The sequence below is a fragment of the Nymphalis io genome, chromosome 25 (assembly GCF_905147045.1).
Source record: "Nymphalis io chromosome 25, ilAglIoxx1.1, whole genome shotgun sequence".
NCBI lineage: Eukaryota > Metazoa > Arthropoda > Insecta > Lepidoptera > Nymphalidae > Nymphalis > Nymphalis io.
In genome coordinates this window covers 1,233,790-1,261,171 of record NC_065912.1, presented here as the reverse complement: position 1 = coordinate 1,261,171, position 27,382 = coordinate 1,233,790, and the positions used below count along the sequence as shown (strand labels likewise).

The 27,382-nt window shown below is 34.1% G+C and overlaps 1 protein-coding gene across 1 annotated transcript in view; it reads right to left on the bottom strand.

Annotated features, from left to right (window-relative positions):
* Positions 1–27,382, bottom strand: part of LOC126778144 (alpha-2Db adrenergic receptor-like) — a 352,074-nt gene that overhangs the window by 244,151 nt on the left and 80,541 nt on the right. The window contains exon 2 of the mRNA XM_050501559.1: positions 20,797–20,940. Coding sequence (XP_050357516.1) covers positions 20,797–20,940 — 144 coding nt within the window. The remainder of the gene's footprint in view (positions 1–20,796; positions 20,941–27,382) is intronic.

Sequence of the window (27,382 nt, the reverse complement as noted above, 5' to 3'; positions counted from 1 at the left end):
TTAAAAGTTTCGATACAGAAGTTATGATCAATCGCAATATAATACTTTCTACGGAACCTTAAAAATATTTTAGCCTACGTTTCAATACAGAGTAATTATGTGGGGACTCAAATCTTAAACGTAAATGCGAATACGAGAGGTCTGAGAGATTTGGGTTATATGATATTATGCAAATTTTATGGCGAATTTTATGGACAGACTTGATAAAAAAAAAAGAAATTGTAGTTCCATTATACCAGCAGTTAAATAGAGGTGACCTTGTGTACCAACAGCTGGGAAAATGTGACCTTCCACCTTTTTAAGACCGAAAGATTCCACGGCACGTCTTCAATGCGGATCGGACGTAAAAGTAATAATAATAATATCCTGGGACATTATTCAAACACCGTCATCTGATCCCAAACTAAGCAGAGCTTGTATTATGGAAACCAGATAACTGATATACTACACGTACACCTAGACTCAGGACAAACAGACATGTTCATGCACATAAATGTCTGTCCTGGGTTGGAATTGAACCCACAACCTTTGGCGTGAAAGGCAAGTAACAACCAACCACGCCAGCCGGCTCGTCATAATCTCATCCGACTTTGTTGACCGAGGTCCACGATTATACACGTCAATTAAACACAACAAAACTCAATGGTTCCTAGATTTGAACTAGTGACCTTTTGTTAAAATCTACCCAACTATCCATTGATTAACTCGGTTTTCAAATCGATTTTATAAATAAAATACGTTCATTTCCAATTGTTTAAACGATTAAATTGTTTTAGAGAAAATCCTTTAAGAGCGCCTTTCAGAAAAGTAAGAGCAATTGTGTTTCATTCGTCACTTTCTCTAGGCTGGTTGTAACATCAATCGTGACGATAAATCTCAAATTGGGATCGAATTCGTAACGTAGGTCTCAGGCTTGATTTAGCGAAGCCGTTTCTAGAAGTTTCTATTTTAAATATTACTTTACATGTAACTTGTTCCCTTAAAATGAATAGTAACGTGGATATAAGAAAACGAAATTCACGCTTATCATATCAAAAATCTAAATTTAAAGCGGGTGAAACTGCGAAGCACAGTAATAAAATATTCTCATATGTTGATTAAACCTTCGATTTCGAATGTTGTATAATGTATATCTTTTGATATAATTTTTTTTTTATATCTGCTTATCAGTATTTAGGTAGACTTTAAAAAAAACGTCTCCTCGTTTAATAGTATAGCTGTATTTATCGTTCTGAATTAAGATTTTTTTTTTAAATTATCATGGTACGAACAATTACGCAACTTGATAATGAATTCGATTATGAAATCATTAAGTCAGAAAGTCGAATGTCACTTTCGTGTTGACTACAATAATTATATAATTAAATACTTGGTGATAGGGGTTTGTGCACGTTTTCTTTTATCTATCTTTTATTTACTTATAATATAGTAATAATATTATTATATTATGAGTATTATTATAAGAGATTAGCCAAATGCGCAGGAGATATTATAGTGCACAAGTGTGTGTGCAAACACAGGTGCACTCTCTATTCCCTCACTCTCATAATCCAATGGGACGGCAATCCGACACGACCTGAAAGAGTTCAGGCGCAGGACCAACGGCTTTACGTGCTTTCCGAGGCACGGAAGTGAACACACTTCCAACTTCCAGACTCCGGGCTGCTACTGAGAATTTTCTGACAGAAAAACCTAATAACTTTTTATTGGCCCGACCTGGGAAGTGTACCCAGGACCTCCGGGCCTGCGGCCTTACATGAAGCCACTAGAACAACGATGCAGACAACTCATTTTTAACCGCAAAAAAAATCCCAAGTTAGGTGACGCTTTCGCGAAATAAGGAATGGTTACTATTTTCAATGTCTACGAGTGGCGGTGACCAAGAGTTTCAAATTCACAGTTGGCCTATTTGACAGCTTCTGTGACGATGACGAGAATACATATTATGATTATTCAGAAATTAATAAATTACGATTATAATTATTTTCTACAACTTTGTTATATTTACAAAAAAATCGTCGTAACTTCAGGTCTGCTAGTAATTACAATTATTTTAGCAATTAATATAAAATTGAGTAGTTTTATAGAGTTAGACTTTTATTTGGCATTACTTGGAATGTTAACACCTAAAATAACAGTTGATTAATTAAGTTGTGTTCTTTTAGGCTTTAATCTCACTTGATGGTTAAAACAGTATATCTTATCATAGCAAAAAATAACCAAAAACATATAAAAGGCTTGGCAATGGCTTTACCATATCAAGACACTTTTGACAAACAATTGCTTTTTATAATTTGTAACATATAAAACAGCAGCGCTTATAAACGCATCAGTGCAGAAAATTAATCGAAATCTTATCACCAAAATAATTGAAGTGGATTTAAAACCGCTACTTCCTGTTAAAACACCCATGTCCTTCTCACTAGGCAATTTCAGCACATAATGGAATTACACAAATATATTCCAGAGGGAATTTAAAGTCTGATCAACTTCAAAACCAAGTTCAATTTACGAATAAAGCATTCCAACCAAATATAATTAACACTTTCAAGGTCACGTGTACATTAAGCATTCGTATTTATGGAATTATTTATCTTTTTTTATGTATATATTATGTATAGAATAAGTAGACGAGTATTTGGGCCACCTGATGGTAAGAGGTCACCAACGCCCATACACATTCGCATTGTAAGAAATGTTAACCATCGCTTACATCGCCAATACGCCACCAACCTTGGGAACTAAGATTTTATGTCCCTTGTACCTGTAATTACACTGGTTCACTCACTCTTCAAACTAGAACACAACAATACCAAGTACTGCTGTTTTGCGGTAGAATATCTGGTAGAAGATAAATAGGTGGTATCTACCCAGACGAGCTTGCACAAAGCCACCAGTGAAATTATATAACAAACCGGCGATAGCATTAAATGTTATTTAATTGAGTAATATGATGATTTTAAGTGCTTTTAAAAAAAATGTTTTAACAGAAATCATCATTGCGTAACTTGTATGAATGAATATGAATCATATGAATGAATTTTCGAGATGGATCTTATTTAGACCTAAACCTGTGCTCGGTCAAATAATTCAGTTATGAAATTCTAGAGTAATTAACTGTACTTCTAATATATTTCAGTAACAAGACGAAGAAGTCCGAAAACCGAGATAGTCAAATGTTTATATATTAGTTAACATGTGTTTAATTGGTGTATAATATTTATCTCTTTCTAGTGGTCAAAGAAAATAGAGAAAAGTTTCATATGTTGTTGTGTTGAAATTTTGTCAAATTTATATCCTCTAGCCAACAGTAAAAGTATCCGATGAAGAAAGCTCCAAGTCTTAAGAAATGATGAGATTTTTGTACAATTGCATAGTGACATATTATATATTAGATATTGTTTAAACGACTATTTCTTCCTTTTAATAACTTAGTACAAATCGTCATCATTCCTGTAATTACAGAGAGAGAGAGATTTGCAGAGATAGCGAGTAAAGTTTAAAACAACAATCTATAAAACCTTCTATTTCATGACCGCTGAGGCATTCATTGTATAAAAAGTGTTTTTCTTTTTTTTAAATGTATAGACTAGCGCTTGACTGTTATCACATCTTCTGGAAAGTGAGATACAGTCTAAGATGGAAACGCTTGCCTAGAAGATGCCTATTCACCCTAGACTTGAAGGTACCCACATTGTAGGTGGTGGGGAAAACGGAGGTCGGGAGGGTATTCCAGACCTTGGCGGTGCGTATCAGAAACAAGGAAGCAAATCGTTTCGTACGTGTCTTAAATACGTCAACTACGTACGGGTGCAGATGTTTTCGATGCCTCGCAGTTCTATGGTAAAAAGGTGACGGGGAAACCAAATTAAATAGTTCCTGAGCACACTCTCCGAAATATATCCTGTAGAATACCGATAGACAGGCAACCTTACGACGATGTTCTAAGGTCTGTTTTGTGACCAGTGTCTGGTCGATAATGAGCCTTCTAGCACGACGATCCACTGAATTCAAAGCTTCAAGCTGGTACTTAGCAGAGCCGTCCCATAAATGGCTGCAGTACTTTATGCACGATCTGACTTGGGCTTGATATAAAGTCAGAAGCTGTTCCGGTGTGAAGTACTGCTTGACCTTATTGAGGATGCCAAGTTTTTTGCCAGCAGTTTTAGCTTTGGATTCAATGTATTGTCCAAAGTTAAGTTTGGATGTTAATGTAACTCCTAGAAGTTCTATACTGTCGGTGATGGGTACAGATACACTTCGGAAAGTACTGTACACATATCGTTTACAGTTTATACTGCTAACAGTAACTATCGATAACATAGGTTAATGTACTAACCATCAGGCATTCGTTCCTTCTAAAATATATTAAAAAACACTATATTATACATTAATTGATACTGTCGTTATCATATAACTAATATTTAAATCGGTATAAAACCCTCGAGAGTAACAACACATTTGACGTGAAAATGGATACGGACTTAAATTTAAGTCAATAAGGATGAAACACTTAAGCGACGAGCGATTTTACTACTCATATTTTATTTAAAAACACTGTTTTATTACATTTTATTGTTACTATCAATCTGAACTCAACAATCTGTACCAATGTTCTGCTATCATTAGTATTCCCGGTTTAACAAACTTACTAACGTTTATCAATTTTTTTATTTCGAAGCGTTTATGATAAAATGATTTGGAGAGACAGTTGCCATTTATATACAGCAGACCGAATGGAACTTTTAGTAAAAATATCATATTTATTTTATTTTTTTCATGTGCCTTGAAATGCTCGGAAAGTTGTTTCTGCGCTCAAACTCATTCTTGTCGTGTCGTGCCCTATGAGTTTTCAGATAATAAAGAGTGCACTTATGCTTGCGCAAAAACTTATGCACTATCATATGTCCTAAGCCGTTGGCGTTGGTAAGGTAGACTACCTTAACAATAGCTGTTGTAGGTGAAAGAACATAGTCATCACGAGAATTTATTTCATCTAATATTAATGGATTTTCTCATAATCTGCCAATAGTTTATAACTTGTACTTCATAGCAATAAAACAAGGAATGCGAGCAAGTATTCCTCGCAGGCTCGGGGCAAGTCAGTGACGTCGATGGAACATTTTTAACCACCATAAAAACCAGCGAAATATTTTTACCATCTACATTTTCGCGTAAAATTATATTTCACACTGAAAGGGTTTAGTTTGAAATAAAAGTGAGAAAAACTGTCATATAGCCTTTTTTCATTGATAATTGATACGCATACTGGCAAATGGGCCTGATAAATGGACCATCGCCCATAGACATTGCCAGAATAACACAAGCCAGGTAAACTACTTAAAAATAATATATAGCGATAATAATACTTACGAAATGCAATATCTACTCAGTTATAAATTGCAGCAATACGCTGTAAAGGGTAAGTGAACAGCACAAATATTATAAAAATAGGCTCATATTGAAAAGTTAAAGCGAAAAATAGGCCGTCATTGCTGGCAGAAGTAATACTAACGTACGTAAGTACGTACGGATATTAAAAATATTTATAATTAAAGGAAACCAATAATAAATTATATAGAGAGCGGTGGCGGTTGGCATGAGAAAAAAAACGCCTTGACGTAAACTTTCACGGCGTTCGAGTCAATATTACTTCCGAGCCGCGTTAATAGATGCTTCACACCAAAAAGTAACAGTCTGTAATGTTTCAACTGCTGACCTAATATATCTTCTTCTATTCATTTCCTTTTTTCGAGGAAAAAGCTTAGAGTTTATTCCGTCACGCTAATAAACAAATTGCACACAGTTTTCCTCACGATTTTGTAATACGAAATCAAAGGTGACTTTTCAATATATATCTTATAAACGGGTATTTACTTTTTTATTATTATCAAAGACAAATTAGATACTATTCCAGTATATTTATCTGAACATTTTAGAACATTAGTAAGATAGTTGGAGAAACAATCTATTATTTAGAATTAATCAAAATTAACAAGGTTCTGTGTTTCAAGGTTAGTAAAATAAGATCATTCTCGAAAATTCATATGATTTCTGTTAAAGCAAATTATTGTTTTTAAAAGCAATTTAGAATAATCATGTCACTTTGACATTGACATTGATTTAAATTTAATACTATCGCCGGTTCGTTATATAATTTCACTGGTGGCTTTGTGCAAGTTCGTCAGAGTAGATACCACCCACTCATCAGATATTCTACCGCAAAACAGCAGTACTTGGTATTGTTGTGTTCCGGTTTGAAGGGTGAGTGAGCTAGTGTAATTACAGGCACAAGGGACATAACATCTTAGTTCCCAAGGTTGGTGGCGCAGTGGCGATGTAAGCGATGGTTAACATTTCTTATAATGCCAATGTCTATGTACGTTGGTGACCACTTACCATCAGGTGGCCCATATGCTCGTTTGCCTACCTATTCTATAAATATGTATATAGATTTCACCGAAGAACCGAAGTCACTTAGTAGTCACTCTTTTTCATCAAATTACATAGGTATAGTTATTAAATATAATTAAATTTATCATTTAATTTATCAACGAATACTAAATGGGTTTATAATTTACCTATATCATAGTTTTTAATCGAGTTTTAAGCCTTATTTATCAATGTGTTTTTATGATATTTTAATTCATTAATAAGTTTAATTATACGTTAGATTAATATAGATGTAGGTGAATATAAAGTTGACATTATGAGAGAAATCATATTTTAAAAATGTAATTAGATATATGGTTAAATAGAAAAGAAAAATACATAGCATTGAACTCAAACAAGTAACAGAGCGAATAAAAGATAAATATGTAAATAATGAATGATCTCCCCAAGAGCATTTAGAGGAGCGAGTCATTTGCAGTCTGTTATTTACCTTAATATATATTACAATCATTTAATAAATAATTAATTAATGATTTTGTAGCTTGTTTCGTTTTGACAGCTACATTACAAGCTTTTATTATTTACAAGGTTTCATTATGTTTGTCTTTAGAAATATTTATTTTCTATAAAAAAAGAGATTTAAATTGGTCGATTTGCAAAAAAAAAATGTCAATTTGAATTGAAGCCACATTTAACCTTTGGTTATATTCACTTGCTTAATAAATAGCGTAAGACTCTGGAAATCAAATTTCGATAAAACAAATGACTAACGATTAGAAAGTTTGCGTAAATCTCGGATTATATTATAATCCTGAACAACGTAAGCCGTGTTGAGGGATTAGTAAATACTTCGGTTATCTTGTTTTGATACGAAATTCGAACAGAGGTTCGAAATCTGTTTATTTAGAGGCCCTTGAAATGTGTCAATCGGGAGTCCGTTTTCCTTGTCTGTACTGAATATACATGTTTGCTTATTAGTGTTAGTTAGTATTAACAGAAAAATCTTTATATATTTTTCATACATTTTATTATTTTGTTGTCTTTGTTTACTATGTCTATCAATTTTCGTTTCAGTATTGCTATGATGGGATACTTTGTATGTTTTCAATAAAACAGTTGATCTGTTCTGCAATTCTATTTCATAGACTTAAAAGATTACAGTTACAATATTGCAAGCGATTGCAACGCGTTCTATTGACTTGAGTGATTTTCATGTAAAGGCGTGTGATATTCGCCTTTGATTGGAATTGCAATTTTCAAATATTTCACTCAAAGTTTAATGTCACGCATTGATGGTGATGATACTGATTACGTCCTGACTAATTCAGGCTACGCCAATCAAAAGTGTAACTAGTCAATTGTGCAGGATATATTGTAATTGTCAAGACAATGAGCGTGCCTACTGGTGGTAGGGCTTTGTGCAAGCTCGTCTGGGTAGGTACCATCCACTCATCAGATATTCGCGAAACAGCAGTACTTCATATTGTTGTGTTCCGGTTTGAGTTAGCCAGTGTAATTACAGGCACAAGGGACATAAAATCTTAGTTCCCAAGGTTGGTGGCGCATTGGTTATGTAAGCGATGGTTGACATTTCTTACAATGTCAATGTCTAAGGGCATTGGTGGCCACTTACCATCAGGTGGCCCATATAATCGTCCGCATTCCTATTCTACATAAAAAAAACAACAATGCTTCCTATTTCCTCATTCTCATAATCCAATAGTGTACAGACGGCTTTCGAAAATGTTTCGACATAAAAACCAAAGCCTTTTTATTGGCCTGACGAAAATCTGTAGGCTTATAAGTGAACCACTAAACAACGAGTCAGTCAAAAAAGGCAAACTCCTTATTGGCCTACTGAATGTTACATCTATTGTAACTATACAACAGAGCTGTATTATATTTCGAGTTAATCGCGACATAGCATATATTTCACATCAGCTATAACATAGACATTAAGGAGCTTAATAGCTAACACAGGCCCGTGAAATTACTTATTAAGAAACAACAAAAATCATAAACGCAGAACTCGCGTAAACATCGTAAATCCTGTGAAATGGCACTTAAATCTCGAGTGGAAGGAATGGCAAAAGAAACAGTTACATTTAAATAAACTTTTGTTTTGATTAAGGAATTTATTGCGCTCTAAATTTGTATTATTCTTAAGTAAGACCATTATGTGAAACTTTACACGAGACGGCTACGATACGGTTTTTTTTTTATTATGAGTCTAATTTTTATTTAAAATATACTTAAAGGATACTCAAGGTCGTTTTTTATGCTTACCTTAAGGACTCCATTATGTAAGTGAAATGTCTGGGTGCACCCACTTATTAATTATATTATTTACTAGCGCTTAGCCCGCAGTTTCACCCGCATCATAATCGAAAATAAACGACAAAAAAGGCCAAAATATGTTATATTTTATTTGTAATAAAGCGCGAAGTAGTAACAAATATACACAACTCACACAATAATTCCTATTTATATTTATTATTTTAGTGCAATTATCATTATTCTAGTTATTTAAAGATATATTGAATTATTGTAATGTCTCCTTATATACTATATTAGGTGTAATATATCTATTTGCTAGGACAACAATATATTTGGCATAACTTACGAGTTCTACGTGAACATGCTACATATAGTAAGTTATGTAGCCCATGAGTAAAGCAGCAGCAAAAATAGAAAAAAAAATCACCACTCTTTTTATCTTATTAAACTATAAATAAGAAGAAAATTAAATAATCCAATGCAAAGTTTATTAAACACAAAAACTAAGGAACTGGTAACCTTAAAATTAAAAAACAATAACGACGTCAAAGACGACGGTTAATAGCTATAATAGAATTCAATATTGGTAAATAACTCAACATCTCGCACGGTTTGTCGTTAAGCAATCGTGTTATAAAAAAGATTTATTGAAATCAAATTCGTTTTCGACTCCTACTTATAATTATTTGTAGATAATCTGAAACAGACGGGCCGAGTTTATCGTATTTTTGGGGTACTTGGCATTTGTTCTATAACATAAACTTTTTAATTTAACTCACTTTATAAACCCCGAGAGGCTGTGCTATTCAAATGAACATTTATTATTGTTTAAAAAGTATAAGGGAACTCGTACTCCAGTCGAATTACCCCAACATTATATTTTCGGTAGTAGAAAGAGCTATGCTACATTTAGGTTTTTTTAACTTTTCATTCGGGACATTTTGAGTCATTACGCGGAGGCATTGTTTAAAATAATAGCGTAATACACAGTATGTATATCGTACTGAGTATTAGTGCTCGTAATACAAGCTACATGATTATATATTTTATTTAAAGTTATGCGAAATATTTAACAAAGGAGTTCAAATAAAAGTAGCGAAACTTTTTAGTTTAAAAAATGTTATGAATATTAGTGTGTTGATTATAATACAATGTTTTAAATGTCGTAGATTTTATTATTTTTTATCCGTGTATCGTATGAATACGTACATAGCTTCGAATCAAGGCAAATGCCGAGATTTTACTTTTACTGTTAAATTTTACTGTTTTTACTGTTAAATTGTTTAGCCCCACGAAAATATCATAAGGTATGTAAAGTAAATGTCCCAGTGCTGGGGTAAAAATAGTCTCATTTGAGGAGAATGTTATCGCTTTTTAACGTGGTGGTCGTTAGTCAAATACACATTGTGGATACATAAACACATTTAGCAGGTATTCATTCGAGATATGCAAGTTCCATCATAACTTTTTTTTCCATCACCACCAAGCACGAGAACTAGTCACGAATCCCCATAGGTATTGGCCTTGTTAAAATATTAACCATAACGTACTCCACCAATGTACTACCAATTTTAAGAATCTTAATCTTTAAAATTCTGCCACATGTGTATTCTACCAACCCGCATTGGAGCAGCGTGGTGGAATAAGCTCCAAACCTTCTACTTAAAAGGGAGAGGAGGCCTTAGCCCAGCAGTGGGACATTAACAGGCTGTTACTGTTACTGTTACTGTTATGTACCCTAGCCCACCATTTTTTATAGAATAGGTAGAATAGGTTAACGAGCGTATGGATCACTTGATGGTATATGGATGGATAGACATTGGCATTGTAAGAAATGTTAACCATCGCTTACATCGCTGGCCATTCTTGGGAGCTAAGATATTATGTCCCTCGTTGCTGTAATTGCACTGGCTCACTCACTTTTCAAATTGAAACACAACAACACTAAGCATTGTTGCTTGGAGGTAGAATACATGCAACATACGGGTTTGCACAAAGTAACTTCCCTTAACTTATAAACGTGTAACAAAGTTCGTTTGCGCTTTATACAGCTGTCCTTTGTTGAGAATAATTCGTACAGATTAATCTTGATTAGACGTACCATAAATTAAGGTAAATCCGGATGATGTATTATTCGTCGAGGGTGATCTAAGACTGTCTTGCGCAATTTACACCGTGTTACGTTGTTATTTATTTGAGAAAGGCGAAAGATTGATTAGAAAACTTGAAACGTGTTTTGATATATTTTCTATATGTTCCGCAAAAGATCACTACGAGTGAGTGAGAAAAATTACATCACATCATCATCATCATCCATCATCATCTCAGCCGAAAGACGTCCACTGCTGTACAAAGGCCTCCCCTAAGGATTTCCATTATGGCCGGTCTTGCGCTGCCCGCATCCAACGACTTCTCGCGACTCTTTTTATGTGTAATTTCACAGTCACGAGGGACATAATTTCTTAGTTATCAAGGATGGTGATGATATAAGGAATCGTTAGAATTTCTTCCAGTGCCTAAATGTCTATGACCATTGGCGACCATTAACCATTTGCCAGTGCACTTATCTATGTTTAAAAAAAAAGTAATATTGAAAATGACTTAAATACTCCTTACATTGCAAATAGCTTTATACGAATGTGGCCATTCAATATAAGTCCCGTCTACCAGTCTGCCTTTGTAGTATATTTCAAAATGACATATATTACGATGTGAACGACATAAAAGCATATTACTTTTTAATTATTTACAAAAAAACATTTCAAATATTCATATAGAGTTTCAACCAACGAATTCATAATCAATTGAAAATTCATATTGGAAATATGAATAAAGCATTATCGACGAATTCGTCATTTATGTCAATGTGTAACGCAGGCTTTAAATGGAGAAATGAATTTCTAAATAACAAGAGGAATTAGTTCTTGACTTGTGTCAAAACCACATATGTTTATGTATTTTTACTGGTGGTAGGGCTTTGTGCAAGCTCTGGGTAGGTACCACACACTCATCAGATATTCTTCCGCAAAACAGCAGAACTTGGTATTGTTGTGGTCCGGTTTGAAGGGTGGGTCAGCCACTATAATTACAGGCACAAAGGACGTAACACATTGGCGATGGATGGTTAACATTTTTTACAATGCCAATGTCATTGGGTGTTGGTGACCATTTACCATTAGGTGACCCATATGCTCGTCCGCCTATTCCATCTATTCTATAAAAAAAGTAGCTTAGAAATATGAAATATTAATTTTGATTTGTAAATATTTTAGCGCTCGGTACACGGTAGGGGAGACTAACTGTGACTTCGAGCGTTAGTCAACTAAGCGTAAGATTTCGAGCGTCAGATGACGTCAGCGTAAGATTTGTTATTGTATATGCTTCAATGCACAGTATATAAATAGTATAGTAGTTTTTTTTTTTATAGAATAGGAAGGTGGACGAGCATATGGGCCACCTGATGGTAAGTGGTCACCAAACGCCCTTAGACATTGGCATTGTAAGAAATGTCAATCATCGCTTATAGCCAATGCGCCACCAACCTTGGGAACTAAGATTTTATGTCCCTTGTGCCTGTAATTACACTGGCTCACTCACCCTTCAAACCGGAACACAACAATATCAAGTATTGCTGTTTTGCGGTAGAATATCTGATGAGTGGGTGGTACCTACCCAGACGAGCTTGCACAAAGCCTTACCACCAGTAAAATAGTATATAATAGTAATACGATGACGAGCCGTTTGGCGTGATTGGTGGATGCTTGCCTTTCACACCGAAGGTTGTGGGTTCGATTCCCACCCAGGACAGGTATTAGGGTGCGTGAACATGTCTGTTTGTCTTGAGTCTGGGTGTAATTATCTATTATCTATATTAGTATGTATTTACAAAAGAAAAGTTGTATATGTAGTCAGTTGTCTGGTTTCAATAGCACAAGCTTTATACAAGCTTAATTTGGGATCAGATGGCCGTGTGTGCAAATTGTCCCAGGATATTATTATTATATAAATTACAGTCTGTTGAAATATTTACATAAAATAAACCAAAATTCTCAATTAATATCTGTGACGTACATCCCATGATATATTGGCATTTAAATGTATATTAATGTTTCGTGTATTTATATACGAATACAGCTGACGCGCACGCTGTACTTAACTGGAAGTAAACATAATCATATCGTAAAAACGCTTCATTGTAAAGTTTACTTGAATAAGAACAATTGGTTTGATTTGCATACTAAACATACAAACATATATACGATCTGCCTCTTTTAAGATTCAAGAAAAAAACTACACAACTGATTGAATGACAAATGTTTTTACTCTGTTAATGGATTCCTGCAATAAATGTTAAAAATATTTATTTATCAATTTTGTAAGTGTAATTTAAGGAATTATATCTATATCTTGCTTTGCAATTTAATAGTAAAGTGAATTTTTATATAGAATAGGAAGGCGGACGAGCATATGGGCCACCTGATGGGAAGTGGTCACCAACGTTTCTTACAATGCCAATGTCTATGGCATTGTAAGAAATGTTAACTATCGCTTACAACACCAATGCACCACCAACCTTGGGAACTAAGATGTTATGTCCCTTGTGCCTGTAAATACACTGGCTCACTTATCTTTCAAACCGGAACAAAAAAATACCAAGTACTGCTGTTTTGCGGTAGAATATCTGATGAGTGGGTGGTACCTACCCAGACGAGCTTGCACAAAGCTCTACAACCAGTAAGTGTATATTGAGACTTGTGCTTTTATAATGTATTGTAATGCCTTTTAACATTTAATTTTAGTTAAAATATTGGCTTGTCGTAAATACAGTGACGTAACATGTATAAAGCAAATAAATAAATTAAATTGAATTAAGTTGATAGGAATGGCGGTTACATCCTTACACTTATTTCGGCCTAGCCCTCGTGATTCTAGTGTGTAACGTGCGATATGAAACTTCGTTGCGAGTCTCAACACACACTCATAAATAAAAAGACAAATAGATAAATTCATTCTTTATATTGTCAGTTAAGAAAGAATGTTGTCTTCGAATTTCAAAATTTTAAATAAACTATAACAAATTGTTGTTTTTCTATTTGAAAAAAGAATACAAATACATGTGTAAGTGTTAACGATTTACGGCCACAATGTAATCCGACTATTAAACATAATCCTACAAAAGACAACAAGCATTACGTACCTCGAACATATTTAAAACGTATTAAAATTCAAAAACAGACATTTTCCTTTCATTAAACCGATAACGAAGCTTAAAATCCATAGATTAAATTATTTGTCACGTATTCCTAAAGTACATTCCGTCACGAATTTTGCAAATTATTCATAAAAGGGCGGACTCCGGACTCTTAAACCGGGTCCCCTTTGTACACGTTTGCATGTGAGCTAACGTGATAATGTTTATTATGTGTGCGTGGGTTTCAGTTTTCGGAAATTAAACATTTATGTCATATTTTATCATACGGAATATTCCGCATAACGTTTTAAAGATAAAGATTATTAACAATTAGTTGCCTTGCTTATAAACTTTGTTTAATTATAGAATGATTTATCTCTTTCTGTCTTCATTGATTTACATTTGAAAGAAGAAGACAGCTATTTTACTAATCACCCCGTAACAAAATTTATATGTAGGTGAAGCCATTAGTGTTTAGAAGCAAATATGATTTAAGGTAATAAATGTTTATAAAGATATTTATAAATTTAAAATTTGAGTGATAGCAATAGACAAATGGATGCCAATCGATATTATTTGTAACAATGCTTGGGTAATGCTCTCCATTTGAGAAGGCTAAGACCTAATTCCATCACGCTTCTCTGATACACGTGTAAACTATCATCAGACATAAGTCACTCACGATGTTTTCCTTCACCAAATGAATATATTTTAATTATTACATTAAGCATATAAAAACTCATGCTTGAACGGGTTTAAAGTCATAATCATCGGTTTAAAATCAGTTGTTCTCGCAATATTATAAGACTTCCAATGTTGACGTTATTTAATAATATCATAGCTGTTTAGAACAATACTTGAATGTTAAAACGTATCAAACATCAATTCTGGTTTCGTTACCAGTTCTGCGGTTTCATCCTCTTATTTATTGACCAATTGGGACGAATTTACGAGTATTTAGTGCTATTTCACGATCGTTATCTATATAATTACAACTACATTGCTTTGTTTTATAATTCCATTTCTAATTTAATCATTTCCGGATGTTGATAATTGGCCTTGAACATTAAATAGTTGAAATGACGATCAATTGTCTCAGCCCAGCTATGGGATATTCACAAGCGATTACCTTAGTTTATATAATTGTATTTTTTTAATAACTATTTCAATACTTGTTGTATTCTTAATTTGATGATAGGGCTTTATGAAAGGGATTGCACCACTCATCAGACATTCTCACCATACAGCAATGCTAAGTATGTTTTTGTTTCGGTATGAAGGGTGGTTGAGCCAGTGTAACTACAAAACAAGGGAGATGACATTTTAGTTCTCAAAGTTGGTAGTACATTAGGCATGTAAGGGTTGGGTAATATTTCTTATAGCACACACGTGGCCCACTTTCTTCCGTATAGCTATTTTATATAAAAAAATACAATATAAATTCTTTGCCAACAATTTGTATGTCCTAAGACACCTAAGTGGGGGTTGTCCACAGTAATCTGACATTAGGTTCAGTATTGATTTATTTTTCTCCATGTTTCCAATGTCCCTGATATCTATCATCTCCAACTTTGCTCCAGTCGTGTTTTGCCAATACGGAGCCTATCTGCGGATATAGGAATCCCTGTGTAGCGCGTGGCTGGTCCAATCCAATTCTAACGTCCAATCTGAACGTCTAATATTGGGGCTTGGGGACATCATTCAAATGTTATTTGTCCTAGTCAGAATTATTTGCGAATATAATCAAAGGAATTTAAAAATACTTTATATAATGCGTAGTTAACCGAGATAATCCAGTTGTTAGAACGGCTGTATCTCAATGGTCGTGGGTTTAAACCCAGGCAAGAGACACTGAAATTTAATGTACTTAATTTTTGTTTATAACTCATCTCGTGCTCTGTGGTGAATGAATTCTATGAAATCAGTTTCGTGAAATGAGCTCCAAACCATCTCATTAAATCGAAAGGAGACCTTAGCCCAGCAGTGGGACAATTACAGTTATTATATATAATAGGCAAATACGATCTTTCATGTTTTACAAGATAATTAAAATGTAAAATGCAATGTAAATCCCATCGAAAAGAACCGAAGAAAAACCCAGTGATTATTATTCTTCATCAATATGTAGTTATCATAACTTTCTTGCCGGTACTTCTCGGTAGAATTTACATTCCGAACCGGTGGTAGCTTTACATTTAACATAATTATGTAAAATGACAATTCAAAAGTGCTTTTATAAGCATACTTGCATAAAGTTTAGTTTTATTTGATATAATAAAATAATGCCGTTGTTTTTAATTAATAAATGAGGTGGAAACGTGTCACTTATGTCAAATAATATAAACGAATTAATAAATAGAAAGTCGAAAAAGTCACTTGTCTGTCATTGCCTAATAACTTGCACAATAACCTGTAAATCTAGATAGTTCAGAAAGTTTGACCTTTCACGGCGGTCCTTATTGAACCCATCAACCTTTTTTATCAGAATACAACGTCGGAACGAATATTAAAAAGGTACTAAGGGTTAAGTCTCATTAGTAGATAGGCGACGGATAATTTATAAGTGTAATATTTATAATATAACCATTTCATTCTATACTCATCATTATCATCATCATCATCATCAACCCTTCGTCGTCCACTGCTGGACATAGGCCTCTTCAATGGCACGCCACTGAGCTCGATCTTCAGCTCTCAATCTCCCCTCAGATCTCAATACTCAATGTATATATATGTATATAATATGAAAAATTAACCATTACTTACGACGCAAAGTTACTTTGGCCATATTGCCCGGAGACAACCAGACAATCTGGTGAAAACTGGTTGTTGTAGGGAATGTCGAAGGCAAAAGCTCACGTCGATTACCTATCCGCTGGTTCGACCAGATCCAAAATATAACGGGACTCAATATTCCGACTGCCCTGAGACAAGCAGAGGACATAGTGGTGTGGAGATAGCTAGTCGACACAACGGTGGAAGCATTTCAGGATAAGCACGACCTTCAGTAATGAAGTATACGAAGAAGACAACGCAAATGTGCTAGCAACCTTGGAAAGTAAGATGTTACGTCCCTTGTGCCTGTAGTTATACTGGCTCACACACCCTTCCAACCGGAACACAATAATATTAAGAATTGCTTTTTGGAAGTAATGTGATAAGTGGTAACTGCATAAATCTCTAGCTAGTTCTAGGTTCTTCTAGTAAGTTAATGGCATTTCTTTATGGATATTAGCCTTGTTAGTAATAAAAAAAATCGTATCGCCGTCACTTGGTTATCAACACTTCACGAGTGTGACATAAACTGAGTTATAATAGAATAGCATTATTCATCCAATACCCCGAACGTGAAATTAATTAATTTAATTACTTGCCCGGATTTGAACGCGCAATATCCAGTTAACGTTCAAGTCTAACCATTTTTTTTTTCGCAGTGGAAACCTTCAGAAAGGTACCCGGGTCCAATGGGGGTGGAACGGGGTTATGTGGGATTCTTTTCAAATCTAACCACTACGCTATCTCGGCTCCTCTAAGAATATTCACAGATTTGTTATAGTCATTAATTAGTTAATATGTTTTAACATAATGTATATTACATAAACATTGTTGGATGACTAACATTAATGAAAATGGAATTATTAATTACTCTAATTATTACGAACATTTACGGTTTAATTAGTACTACGTTATCTTAGGTTTTCGTTTCTAGCTTCTGAACAACTTAATAAGGGAGTAATAGTGCAAAAACTTTCATCAAAAATTATATTACACTCTGTCCTATTGCCTCCACTGGTGACAGGAGGGCAGGTTCGTTTTTCGCCCAGATAATCGGAATTGCGTTTCAAAGGGGAAACGCTGCTATTTTCTTTCCACTATTGGAATAGTGGAAAGAAAATAGCACGCGGTCACGATTTGTACAGAAATTATATTTAATTTTTATTTGTATATATATATTAACAAGAGTAAAATTTATATAAAGCTACTTATCCCATATACGCTCCTTAAAGGTGAATGTTCCAAACCTCCTTCCTTAGCGGATGCTTATGTTATAAAATGAACTTATGTTTCAAATTCATTTAATTGCTTTATTGAAGTTCAAGATTGAAATAAATCATGCCAAATGAATTTTAATTTGTCTTTTCATCAATAGATGGCGTTAGATGTATTTTACATCGCGCTATAACAATGTTTTTTTGAAAGTACTAAATAAGTTTTTGTATATTTATAACGAGAGAAACCAATTACACTATCTGACCATCAGTACATACTTGGTTTTATTATAATGTCTCACAGTACTAGTACTACCGGGTAACCCTAAACACTGAGTCATCGTGTAATCAAATTCTGGATTGAGGCAATGAACACAATCGGGGTTAAAAAAAACTCAATATCTGTCTGGACTGGACTCTCCACACTGGACTGGATACATAGGATTATGAGGTAATAGACAATATTTGTGTTTTCTTATATACTTTTATAATATAATTTATCTTTAGCGAATGGATGATCTTTAGTATTTACTGGTGGTAGGGCTTTGTGCAAGCTCGTCAAGACATGTATCTGAAGTCTATATATCTAGATACATTTTTAGAGGATTTTCTTATAAGAGAAGAGAACATAAAACAATTTAATAATACAAAGGTTTGTACCTCATGTTGATTATATAATATGTCAATTGACAGCATTGACTTAGGAATATTGGAAACAGCTATTTCACTCATTATAAAAATATTTCTTAAAGCCATTGTAATTTCACTTGGCATGTGAAATTACATCGTTTTAAGAAATGCAAGCAAAGTATACTAAAAATTTAAAAATAAATGATGCAAAACTAGCACTTTTATATGTTAATATGCTAGTATAACATAACATATAACAGAAGTGTTATAGCTAAAATAACTTGTTTCTTTTTCAGTACTCTTTACCATCAGAATTAACTACAAATCTAATTAATGAAAATATGTCACAGCTAACTAGAAAAAATAAAGATGCCACAATTCAAAGTCATATTGTAGTTAAAAAGGAGTGTGATTACTTTAATATATTCAATCATTGTAATTTAATTTTTTTTTTCTTCCTCAAATATAATAACATTATTATTATAAAAAAATGTAGCAATCAAATCAAATTAATTAATTCTTTATACAAGTATATATAAGGGCACTTGAATCATTATGTATTGAATTAAATGTAAAGCTACCCCCGGGTTTCGCCCGCGTATAAGGGGAGGCAGGTTTTACGTACTCTGTGTCCTTTTTATACCGTTAACAACGTGTATGGAAAATTTCATGATTTACATATTCATTATTTATCAGCATTCATTGTCTGAAGTTTGTTTATTTATTTTTCATAAATTTAATATATTTTTAGGTAGGTAGCCACCACTCATCACACATTTTCCCGCCAAAGCAACACATAATATCGGCTTTGACGGGTGCCATCGGGTGTCCTATTTTTAAGTCATTGCAAAAAATTTACTTTAAAAAGTATTTATATTATCTCTTCCATTCAAACTCCGACCTTTTCGAAATGGATATTGGTTAGCTCCTACTGGCGTTGCGCTTCCTTCTATTAAAGAATTTTAATTTTAATTCAGCCCCACGGCCTTATTAAGCTGATAGATTGGCCAAAGGAGTCGTTTAATCGGAATTTTATGGGCTTTAGGCTTTGAAAGTTTTAAAGCCGCAAAAGAACTCGTTTTTTCGCCCCTTTTTTATTTTATTATTTTATCTGTGATTGTGAAAATTCTTTCTATGTTAGTACTAGTTTCTATCCGCGGTTTCGCCCGTATGTGAAGAGGAAGGGGGAAATTTCTTTTATATCAGTATTATTAACCGCCCACGGTTGCATCCGCGTTTTATTTTTACGTACCTAAGTTAAATTTATTTTTTTATACCCCTGATAACGTATATGAACATTTTAATGATTATTATCAGTCGAGTAGTTAAGACGTTAAAACGTAACAAACAAAACTTTCGCATTAATAATGTTATTTTGGATAAGCAAAATATATATTCGTAGAATTAGTATCTGACGCGAATTTAACATACCCAATAAAACACGTTTTATTTTTAATTATAAGTTTTAATTCGCCTTTTCGAAGTTTCGCAACACCAATCAAGATTATTTATGTAATTCAATTTACTTTATATCTGATTTAGACGTATATCTCAAGCAATTTGTTAACCGAAACAAATGACCTCGAGGTCATTGCCGTTCACACGTCATTTGAAATATATATTTTTTTATTTCCTCCGAGTGAGAAGTTGGCAAACGCAATTTCTCATTTTCGTAAAATTTACGACTTCATTTCAAGTACTGTTCTACGTGTAATGTTTGAGTGGCGTTTTAATGAATCAGCCAGTTTCAGTTCAGAAATGATATTTTAGAATTTCGTTCGAAATATTTTTAATATAAAATACATTTAGGATTCCGTAGAGTTTAAGTAAGAACGTTTTGGTTGCATCATGAAGGTGACTGAACTTTTATAATATCGAAACTACAAAGGAGATGTAATCGGACGGAAGATGGTTCAGTAGAAGATACTCGTAACTGTTATCGTCAAAGTATAAAAGCTTGGCTGACCACAATATTCAACTGTATTGATTTTTGTACCTATCTCATAATAGCACTTGCCATACGACCTAAGTGCGTCATCTGACGCAAGCAATATACATATTTTATAGGTCTTTAAAAAACAAAGAAAAAAAAATAACGTCAGAATTGTTTCACTCTAACGCTACACTCTACTCCGATTTGAAATAAGTCAATAAACGTCCAAAAAAGTTTTACTTCAGTCAAGTTTTTAATATTTATTATAATAATAGGTAATATCGTTCCGGAGGGAGCTGTTTGAAAACCATTAAATCAACGCGATAAGCCTTTCAAATAAGTATTGATGAGCTTAAATTCCATTAATAATATAAGCATCTTACCTTGCACTGTGGGAACTGCTCGGGCGGTCTCGTAACACGCCAGCCCAGTAACGGTGGAATGCATACGAGAGCGCTCATCAGCCACACCGCAGCTATCATCAGCGCCGCGCGAGCTGGCGTTCGCTTCTTAAGATAATCTACAGCCTGGAACAATACAAATACAAGTCAAATTTATTTTCCATTAAAATATGACCTGATCTTTTAATTGTCTATTTTTAATAGCTGTAAATATCTTAAGGAGATATGTAAATGTTATCTAAAGTAAATATAAGACATGCAAATGTGCATTGCAATTAAATACTATTAAATTATTATAGGTTTACTGGTGGTAGGGCTTTGTGCAAGCTCGTCTGGGTAGGTACCACCCACTCATCAGATATTCTGCCGCAAAACAGCAATACTTGATATTGTTGTGTTCCGGTTTGAAGGGTGAGTGAGCCAGTGTAATTACAGGCACAAGGGACATAAAATCTTAGTTCCCAATGTTGGTGGCGCATTGGATATGTAAACGATGGTTGACATTTCTTACAATGCCAATGTCTAAGAGCGTTGGTGACCACTTACCATCAGGTGGCCCATATGCTCGTCCGCCTTCCTATTCTATAAAAAAAAAAAAAAAAAAAAGGTCATACGTGTAAATTAAAAAGTAGTTACTACACGCTTTTAATCATTTTCTAGGTATCCGTCCCGTATTATCACGTATAGAATTAGGTTCTATATAAAATGTTTTTATTGATACATATGACTGTATTGGTTTGAAATTCAAGTATTTTAAAACCAAACGCAAAACCTCAATGAATTTTGCATATTTTTTTGTGAAAACCATACAAAAGTCCATTCCTTAGTTTTTGAATTTATCGCGTTCAGATTAACAGATACTGACATGTTAATAAAAATATTAATATGCCAAGTTTATAGAAAACAATACAAAGTATTTGTTTTTGACCGTTACAAAATCATAAACGTAACGAACAACACAAAGGTATACTATTGTTTAAATATTGTTTTTTTCTTCATCATCATCATTTAAATAGTTTTGAGATAAAACTAAGAATTAGCTTATGGACTAAGATACCAGGCAACAATACTACAAATTAACTACAAAATCTTCAAAACACCACCCTAAATTTGCGTCGATATAATCTAAAAATACATACATAATTATTGATATAAAGATATTAATGGAATTCGAATTTCAATATCGGAATTCGAATCCGGTTTGATCCCGAGACGAAATATAAAGCCATTACAACAACATTTCAACGCAACACATTAAGATCAGCGCCAAGCGCATATCGGGTTAATGGTTTTGCACTTTGGATATACAACGAATTCCATCGTAAACACACGTACAATGTAATGCAGTCATAAGTACCGTTCTATCTACATTACACAAACGAACTTTGTAATATGAGTGAAAAGGACAGGATCTTCTAATTATAGTCATGTTCGTTAATTCAGATTCTGTTCCATGTTTAAATTTTTGTTTTCTTTTTTTTTAAGTAGAAAGGCAACCGTGCCATTAGTGCCACCTGATCGTCTTCGCAACATTCCGAGTTAAAAGGCATCGTTGTATAGTCATCATTAAATTAAAATTTTGGTTATGATGCTGTCTGGTAATAACAACCTGGTAGTAATAACTGCTGGTAGAGCTTTGTGGTGGTACCAATCGAGCCCGTCAAATCGTCACATGTTCTATCACCAAACAGCAATACTTAGTATTGATGTATTCAAGAACAAGGGCCATAACATCTCAGTTCCCAAGGTTGGTGGCGCCATACATGGTTAATATTTCTTACAGTACCAAGGTCAGTAAGAGGTAGTGACTAACCATCCAGTGGATCACTTGCCTGTCTACCTACAGTAACAGCCTGTTAATGTCCCACTGCTGGGCTAAGGCCTCCTCTCCCTTTTGAGGAGAAGGTTTGGAGCTTATTCCACCACGCTGCTCCAATGCGGGTTGGTAGAATACACATGTGGCAGAATTTCAATGAAATTAGACACATGCAGGTTTCCTCACGATGTTTTCCTTCACCGTCAAGCACGAGACGAATTATAAACACGAATTAAGCACATGAAAATTCAGTGGTGCTTGCCCGGGTTTGAACCCACGATCACCGGTTAAGATTCACGCGTTCTAACCACTAGGCCATCTCAGCTTGCGAAAAAAGCAACATGATTGTTACAGATACGATTGAAACAGATATTTCGACCACTGTGCCATGTAAGCTAATGTATTGTACAATAAATATTAGTATTAAACGTAAAGGGCTCTTCATTGAAAAGTTTATTTGCATATATACCTTTCGGTACGAAGGTATTATGTAAAGGGATGTATAATTTGGGTACGTAGGCGAAGCTTCTTGATCTCAATTTAAGACTTACTAAGCCTCCGGGCGAAAACAGAGGCAAGTATTCATATGTTTCTATACGCGGAAAGTCAAAGTTATTACTCGAACTATCGAATTTGGGATCCGATGGCTGTGTGTGAATGATGTCCCAGGAACTATTTGAAGTACTTAAATTTTCCACGAAGAAAATATAATATGAATGTTATAACTATATAATTTTTTTTTTTAGTACAGGAGACATAATATCTTGACTGGCGCATATACGATATAAGCAATGGTTAATATTTCTCACAGCCCCAATGTCTATGGGCGATAGTGACCATTTACCTTCATGGACTTTTTGCCCGTCCGCATTTCTAATTTATAAAAAAGAGTAATCAATATACTAAAGAACGTTTAAAAGTAAAGTTTATCGTGTATTTGATATATGCTAAACAAAATGATTTACGCAATATATTTATTCAAGTAACGACCTAACTATACCTCAAATTGTTATCGTTTTTGTTTTTCCCCATACAGTCCTGGTAAAAAAACAGCCTGTATAATAGTGAACTGATAAAACAACTCGTTAGAGAGTTAAGTTCTCACATAAATGTTAAAGTTTGTATGAAAACTTACATAAAAACTTTTTACGTCAAGCTTATCGTTGTAAACTGTTATACAGCTTATACAGCGTATCTGCTTAGTTTAGTTCTGTTCTATTCTTTTCTGGTATTTCTATTATTATGGTGCGGCAAACCGATGGTAGTACATATTTTAATATATTACTGTGACCTGATAACTTTAAAAGTACGTGGAAAGCCTAATTAAGTAAAATATTATTTTTTTCATTTTGAATGCCTATACATGTGTGTTACATTGGTTAGTACAATGTATGTATGTATTGTTTATTTTTGAAATATACCAGTAGCACTTTTCATATCAACTAGAAAAAAATTCTAAGTTCTAAGTCATTTCCTATACATATAAATTATAAAATAAATCTTTTAGAAGCTTTACTTGGTTATAGGTATCTCCCACTCTTCAGATTCTATCACAAAACAACATACCATTTTTTTTTATTTCGATTTGAAAGGCGAATGAGCCAGTATAATTACAAGAGACAAGATATATTAATCTTGGAAAATAACCAAGGTTGGTTGCACTGTAGGTAATGGTTAATATTTTTTATGTGTTCAATGTCTCGGTGGTGAATACTTAGCAGTAGGTGACTCACATGTCCTATATAAAAAAGCTAGGGAACTTAATTTTGCAGGCTTTAAACTTTAGCATATAAATCATGGTGTACCAGTTTGATGGCGAATCCATAGTTATCCTTCCCAAACCTTATTGATCTATTGGCTAATTTATAAAGCTAATTATATTATGCACATCCTTTGACAATACAATGAGTTGGTAGGTCAAAACTATTATTTAAATTCCTAATATAAGGATATATATATATAAACAATCAGCGGAAACTTTTTATTATTATTATTATTTAACTTAATTAATCAGCCTTTTTTTATTATTTTTTTATATTTTGTTTTTGTTTAATTTTTATCGTGTAAATTTCGCCCTTATGTTTAAAAATGTTTAAAATTAACCTATTAAAATTATTAACGCTTCCTAACTACTTAAGATGGAATGACGAATTTAATTGAACACATTGTGTAACCTCTGTTCTCAAGTAAGAGACTATAATGTGTCTTATTGAGAATAAAGGTCTTTAATACTAAGCTACATAATGTATGGCACTGTGTATAAATCTTTGGTCATAACCTAATAAAGAAATAAAAAATTCTGGATTTGCTTTAAAGATTCTAAAAAGGAACCCACAGTTTTGATATTGGCGTTGTTTTCCCTCCTGCATCGGAAAGCACGTTACTCACACTTCTGAACTTCGCTGGTCGTATCGGATTGTCATTTTATCAGATTATTATTATTAGTAAGGGAACGGAGAGTGCAACTTTTAGAAGAAATCAACAAGGAAGTCATCGTGATATTCATTTATAGGAATTCAAATAGAAAACAAGATCGCGTGAATCTTAACCGATGATAGTGGGTTCAAACCCGGGCAAACACCACTGAAATTTCATGTGCTTAATTTGTAATTATAATTTATCACGTGCTGTTCGGTGAAGGAAAACATCGTGAGGAAACCTGCATGTGTCTAATTTCACTGAAATTCTGCTACACGTTTATTCCACCAACCTGCATTGGAGCAGCGTGGTGGAGTAAGCGCAGTGGGAAATTCACAGGCTGTTACGAGAAATAGAAAACGATAATTTTGACAAAATATTTTATTTATTATATATCAGTGCACTTACGATTTAGATTGCTTTTAGCTTGAATGTGATTGCAATTGCAAATTTGTTTGACGAATATCCGGCTGTAGATTATAAATTTATAATGCAATTTTGGTACTTAAAATTCTCAAGACTAGTAATCCACTCTACGTGTTTTACTGCACGTTTTCAGGCCATATAAACTATTTTAGGACGTCCATAAATTTGAAATGTTAGTTTCGTTAAATTTTGCTCAGTTGCATTGAATATTATTCTTATATATCAGTTGCATTGAATATTAGCCCGCAGACTCGGAGGTCCTGGGTTCAATTCCCAGGTCGGGCCAATAAAAAGTTATTGGGTTTTTCTGTCAGAAAATTCTCATTAGCAGCCCGGAGTCTGGAAGTTGGAAGTGTGAACACTCCCGTGCCTCGGAAAGCACGTAAAGCCGTTGGTCCTGTGCCTGAACTCTTTCCGGTCGTGTCCGATTGCCGTCCCATCGGATTATAAGAGTTAAGGAATAGAGAGTGCACCTGTGTTTGCGCACATACTTGTGCACTATAATATCTTCTGCGTAGTTGGCTAATCTCTCTTGAGATTGGCCGCCGTGGCCGAAATCGGTCTGGAGGACATTATTATTATTCTTATATAGTAAAGTTATACGTTTTCGTTCGTTTTATATGCGTGAACGTATAATTAATTCGATTTGAAGATGTAATTTAATGACGCTTTTTATTTAATAAGATAGCCCATGGGTTAGAACGCTTAAATCTTAACTGATGATCCTGGGTTCAAACCTGTGCAAGCACCACTGAATTTTTATGTGCTTAATTTGTGTTTATAATTCATATCGTGCTTGACGGTGAAGAAAAACATGAAGAAGCCAACATATGTCTAAATTCACTGAAATGCACATGTGTATTCCACCAACCCGCCTTCCAACGTGGTGGAATAAACTCCAAGACTTCTCCTCAAAAAGGAGCCTTAGCCCAGAAGTGGGATATTCACAGGATCCATAACAGCCTGTGAATGTCCCACTGCTGGGCTAAAGGCCTCCTCTCCTCTTTTTGAGGAGAAGGTTTGGAGCTTATTCCACCACGCTGCTCCAATGCGGGTTGGTGGAATACACATGTGGCAGAATTTCAGTGAAATTAAACACATGCAGGTTTCCTCACGATGTTTTCCTTCACCGTAAAGCACGAGATGAATTATAATCGCAAATTAAGCACATGAAAATTCAGTGGTGCTTGCCCGGGTTTGAACCCACGATCATCGGTTAGGATTCCCGCGTTCGTACCACTGGGCCATCTCGGCTATTTGCACGGTACTAGCGCACGGTACTTATTCACAGGATGTTACCTCAAAATACGGAACAAAATCAAACGAAACAAAACAAATAAGCTAATTATGAGTATGAATATAAAATCATTTACAAGTCAATCGATATCTCCCCCTGACAGATTACAATTACTATGATAACCGCGCGTAAAATAATTGCAAAAACAAAAGAAGTCCTTGACAGTTACGACGTGTATACTGCCAGAGCTATTCCACAGATAATTACTTAATTTAATTCAGTTAAATGATGAACAAAATGAAAAACCGTTAAACGATCGAATATTTGTAAATATTTAACGTCTGCAGCACAAATATGTAATATCGATTTACATGAAAAAAAAAAAACTGAGAATATTTAATGACGCTTTTTATTTAAGAGGTATAAAAAACAAAACAATGTTTCCACACAAAAACAAAAACAATGCGTACCATTACAGGTACATGTACGTCCAATGTCGGTTTCAGATATACAACTCCAATGACCAGTCTGCGGCTTTGAAATGCGAAATAGCACGGAAAAATGCAGGACATTTTTTTTTTAAATGTGAACGATATTCAATTCATACGTCCAATAGATTTGTAGGCGCTCCGTTTTCAGCTATTATCATATATAGCTGCAGAGAAATTTTG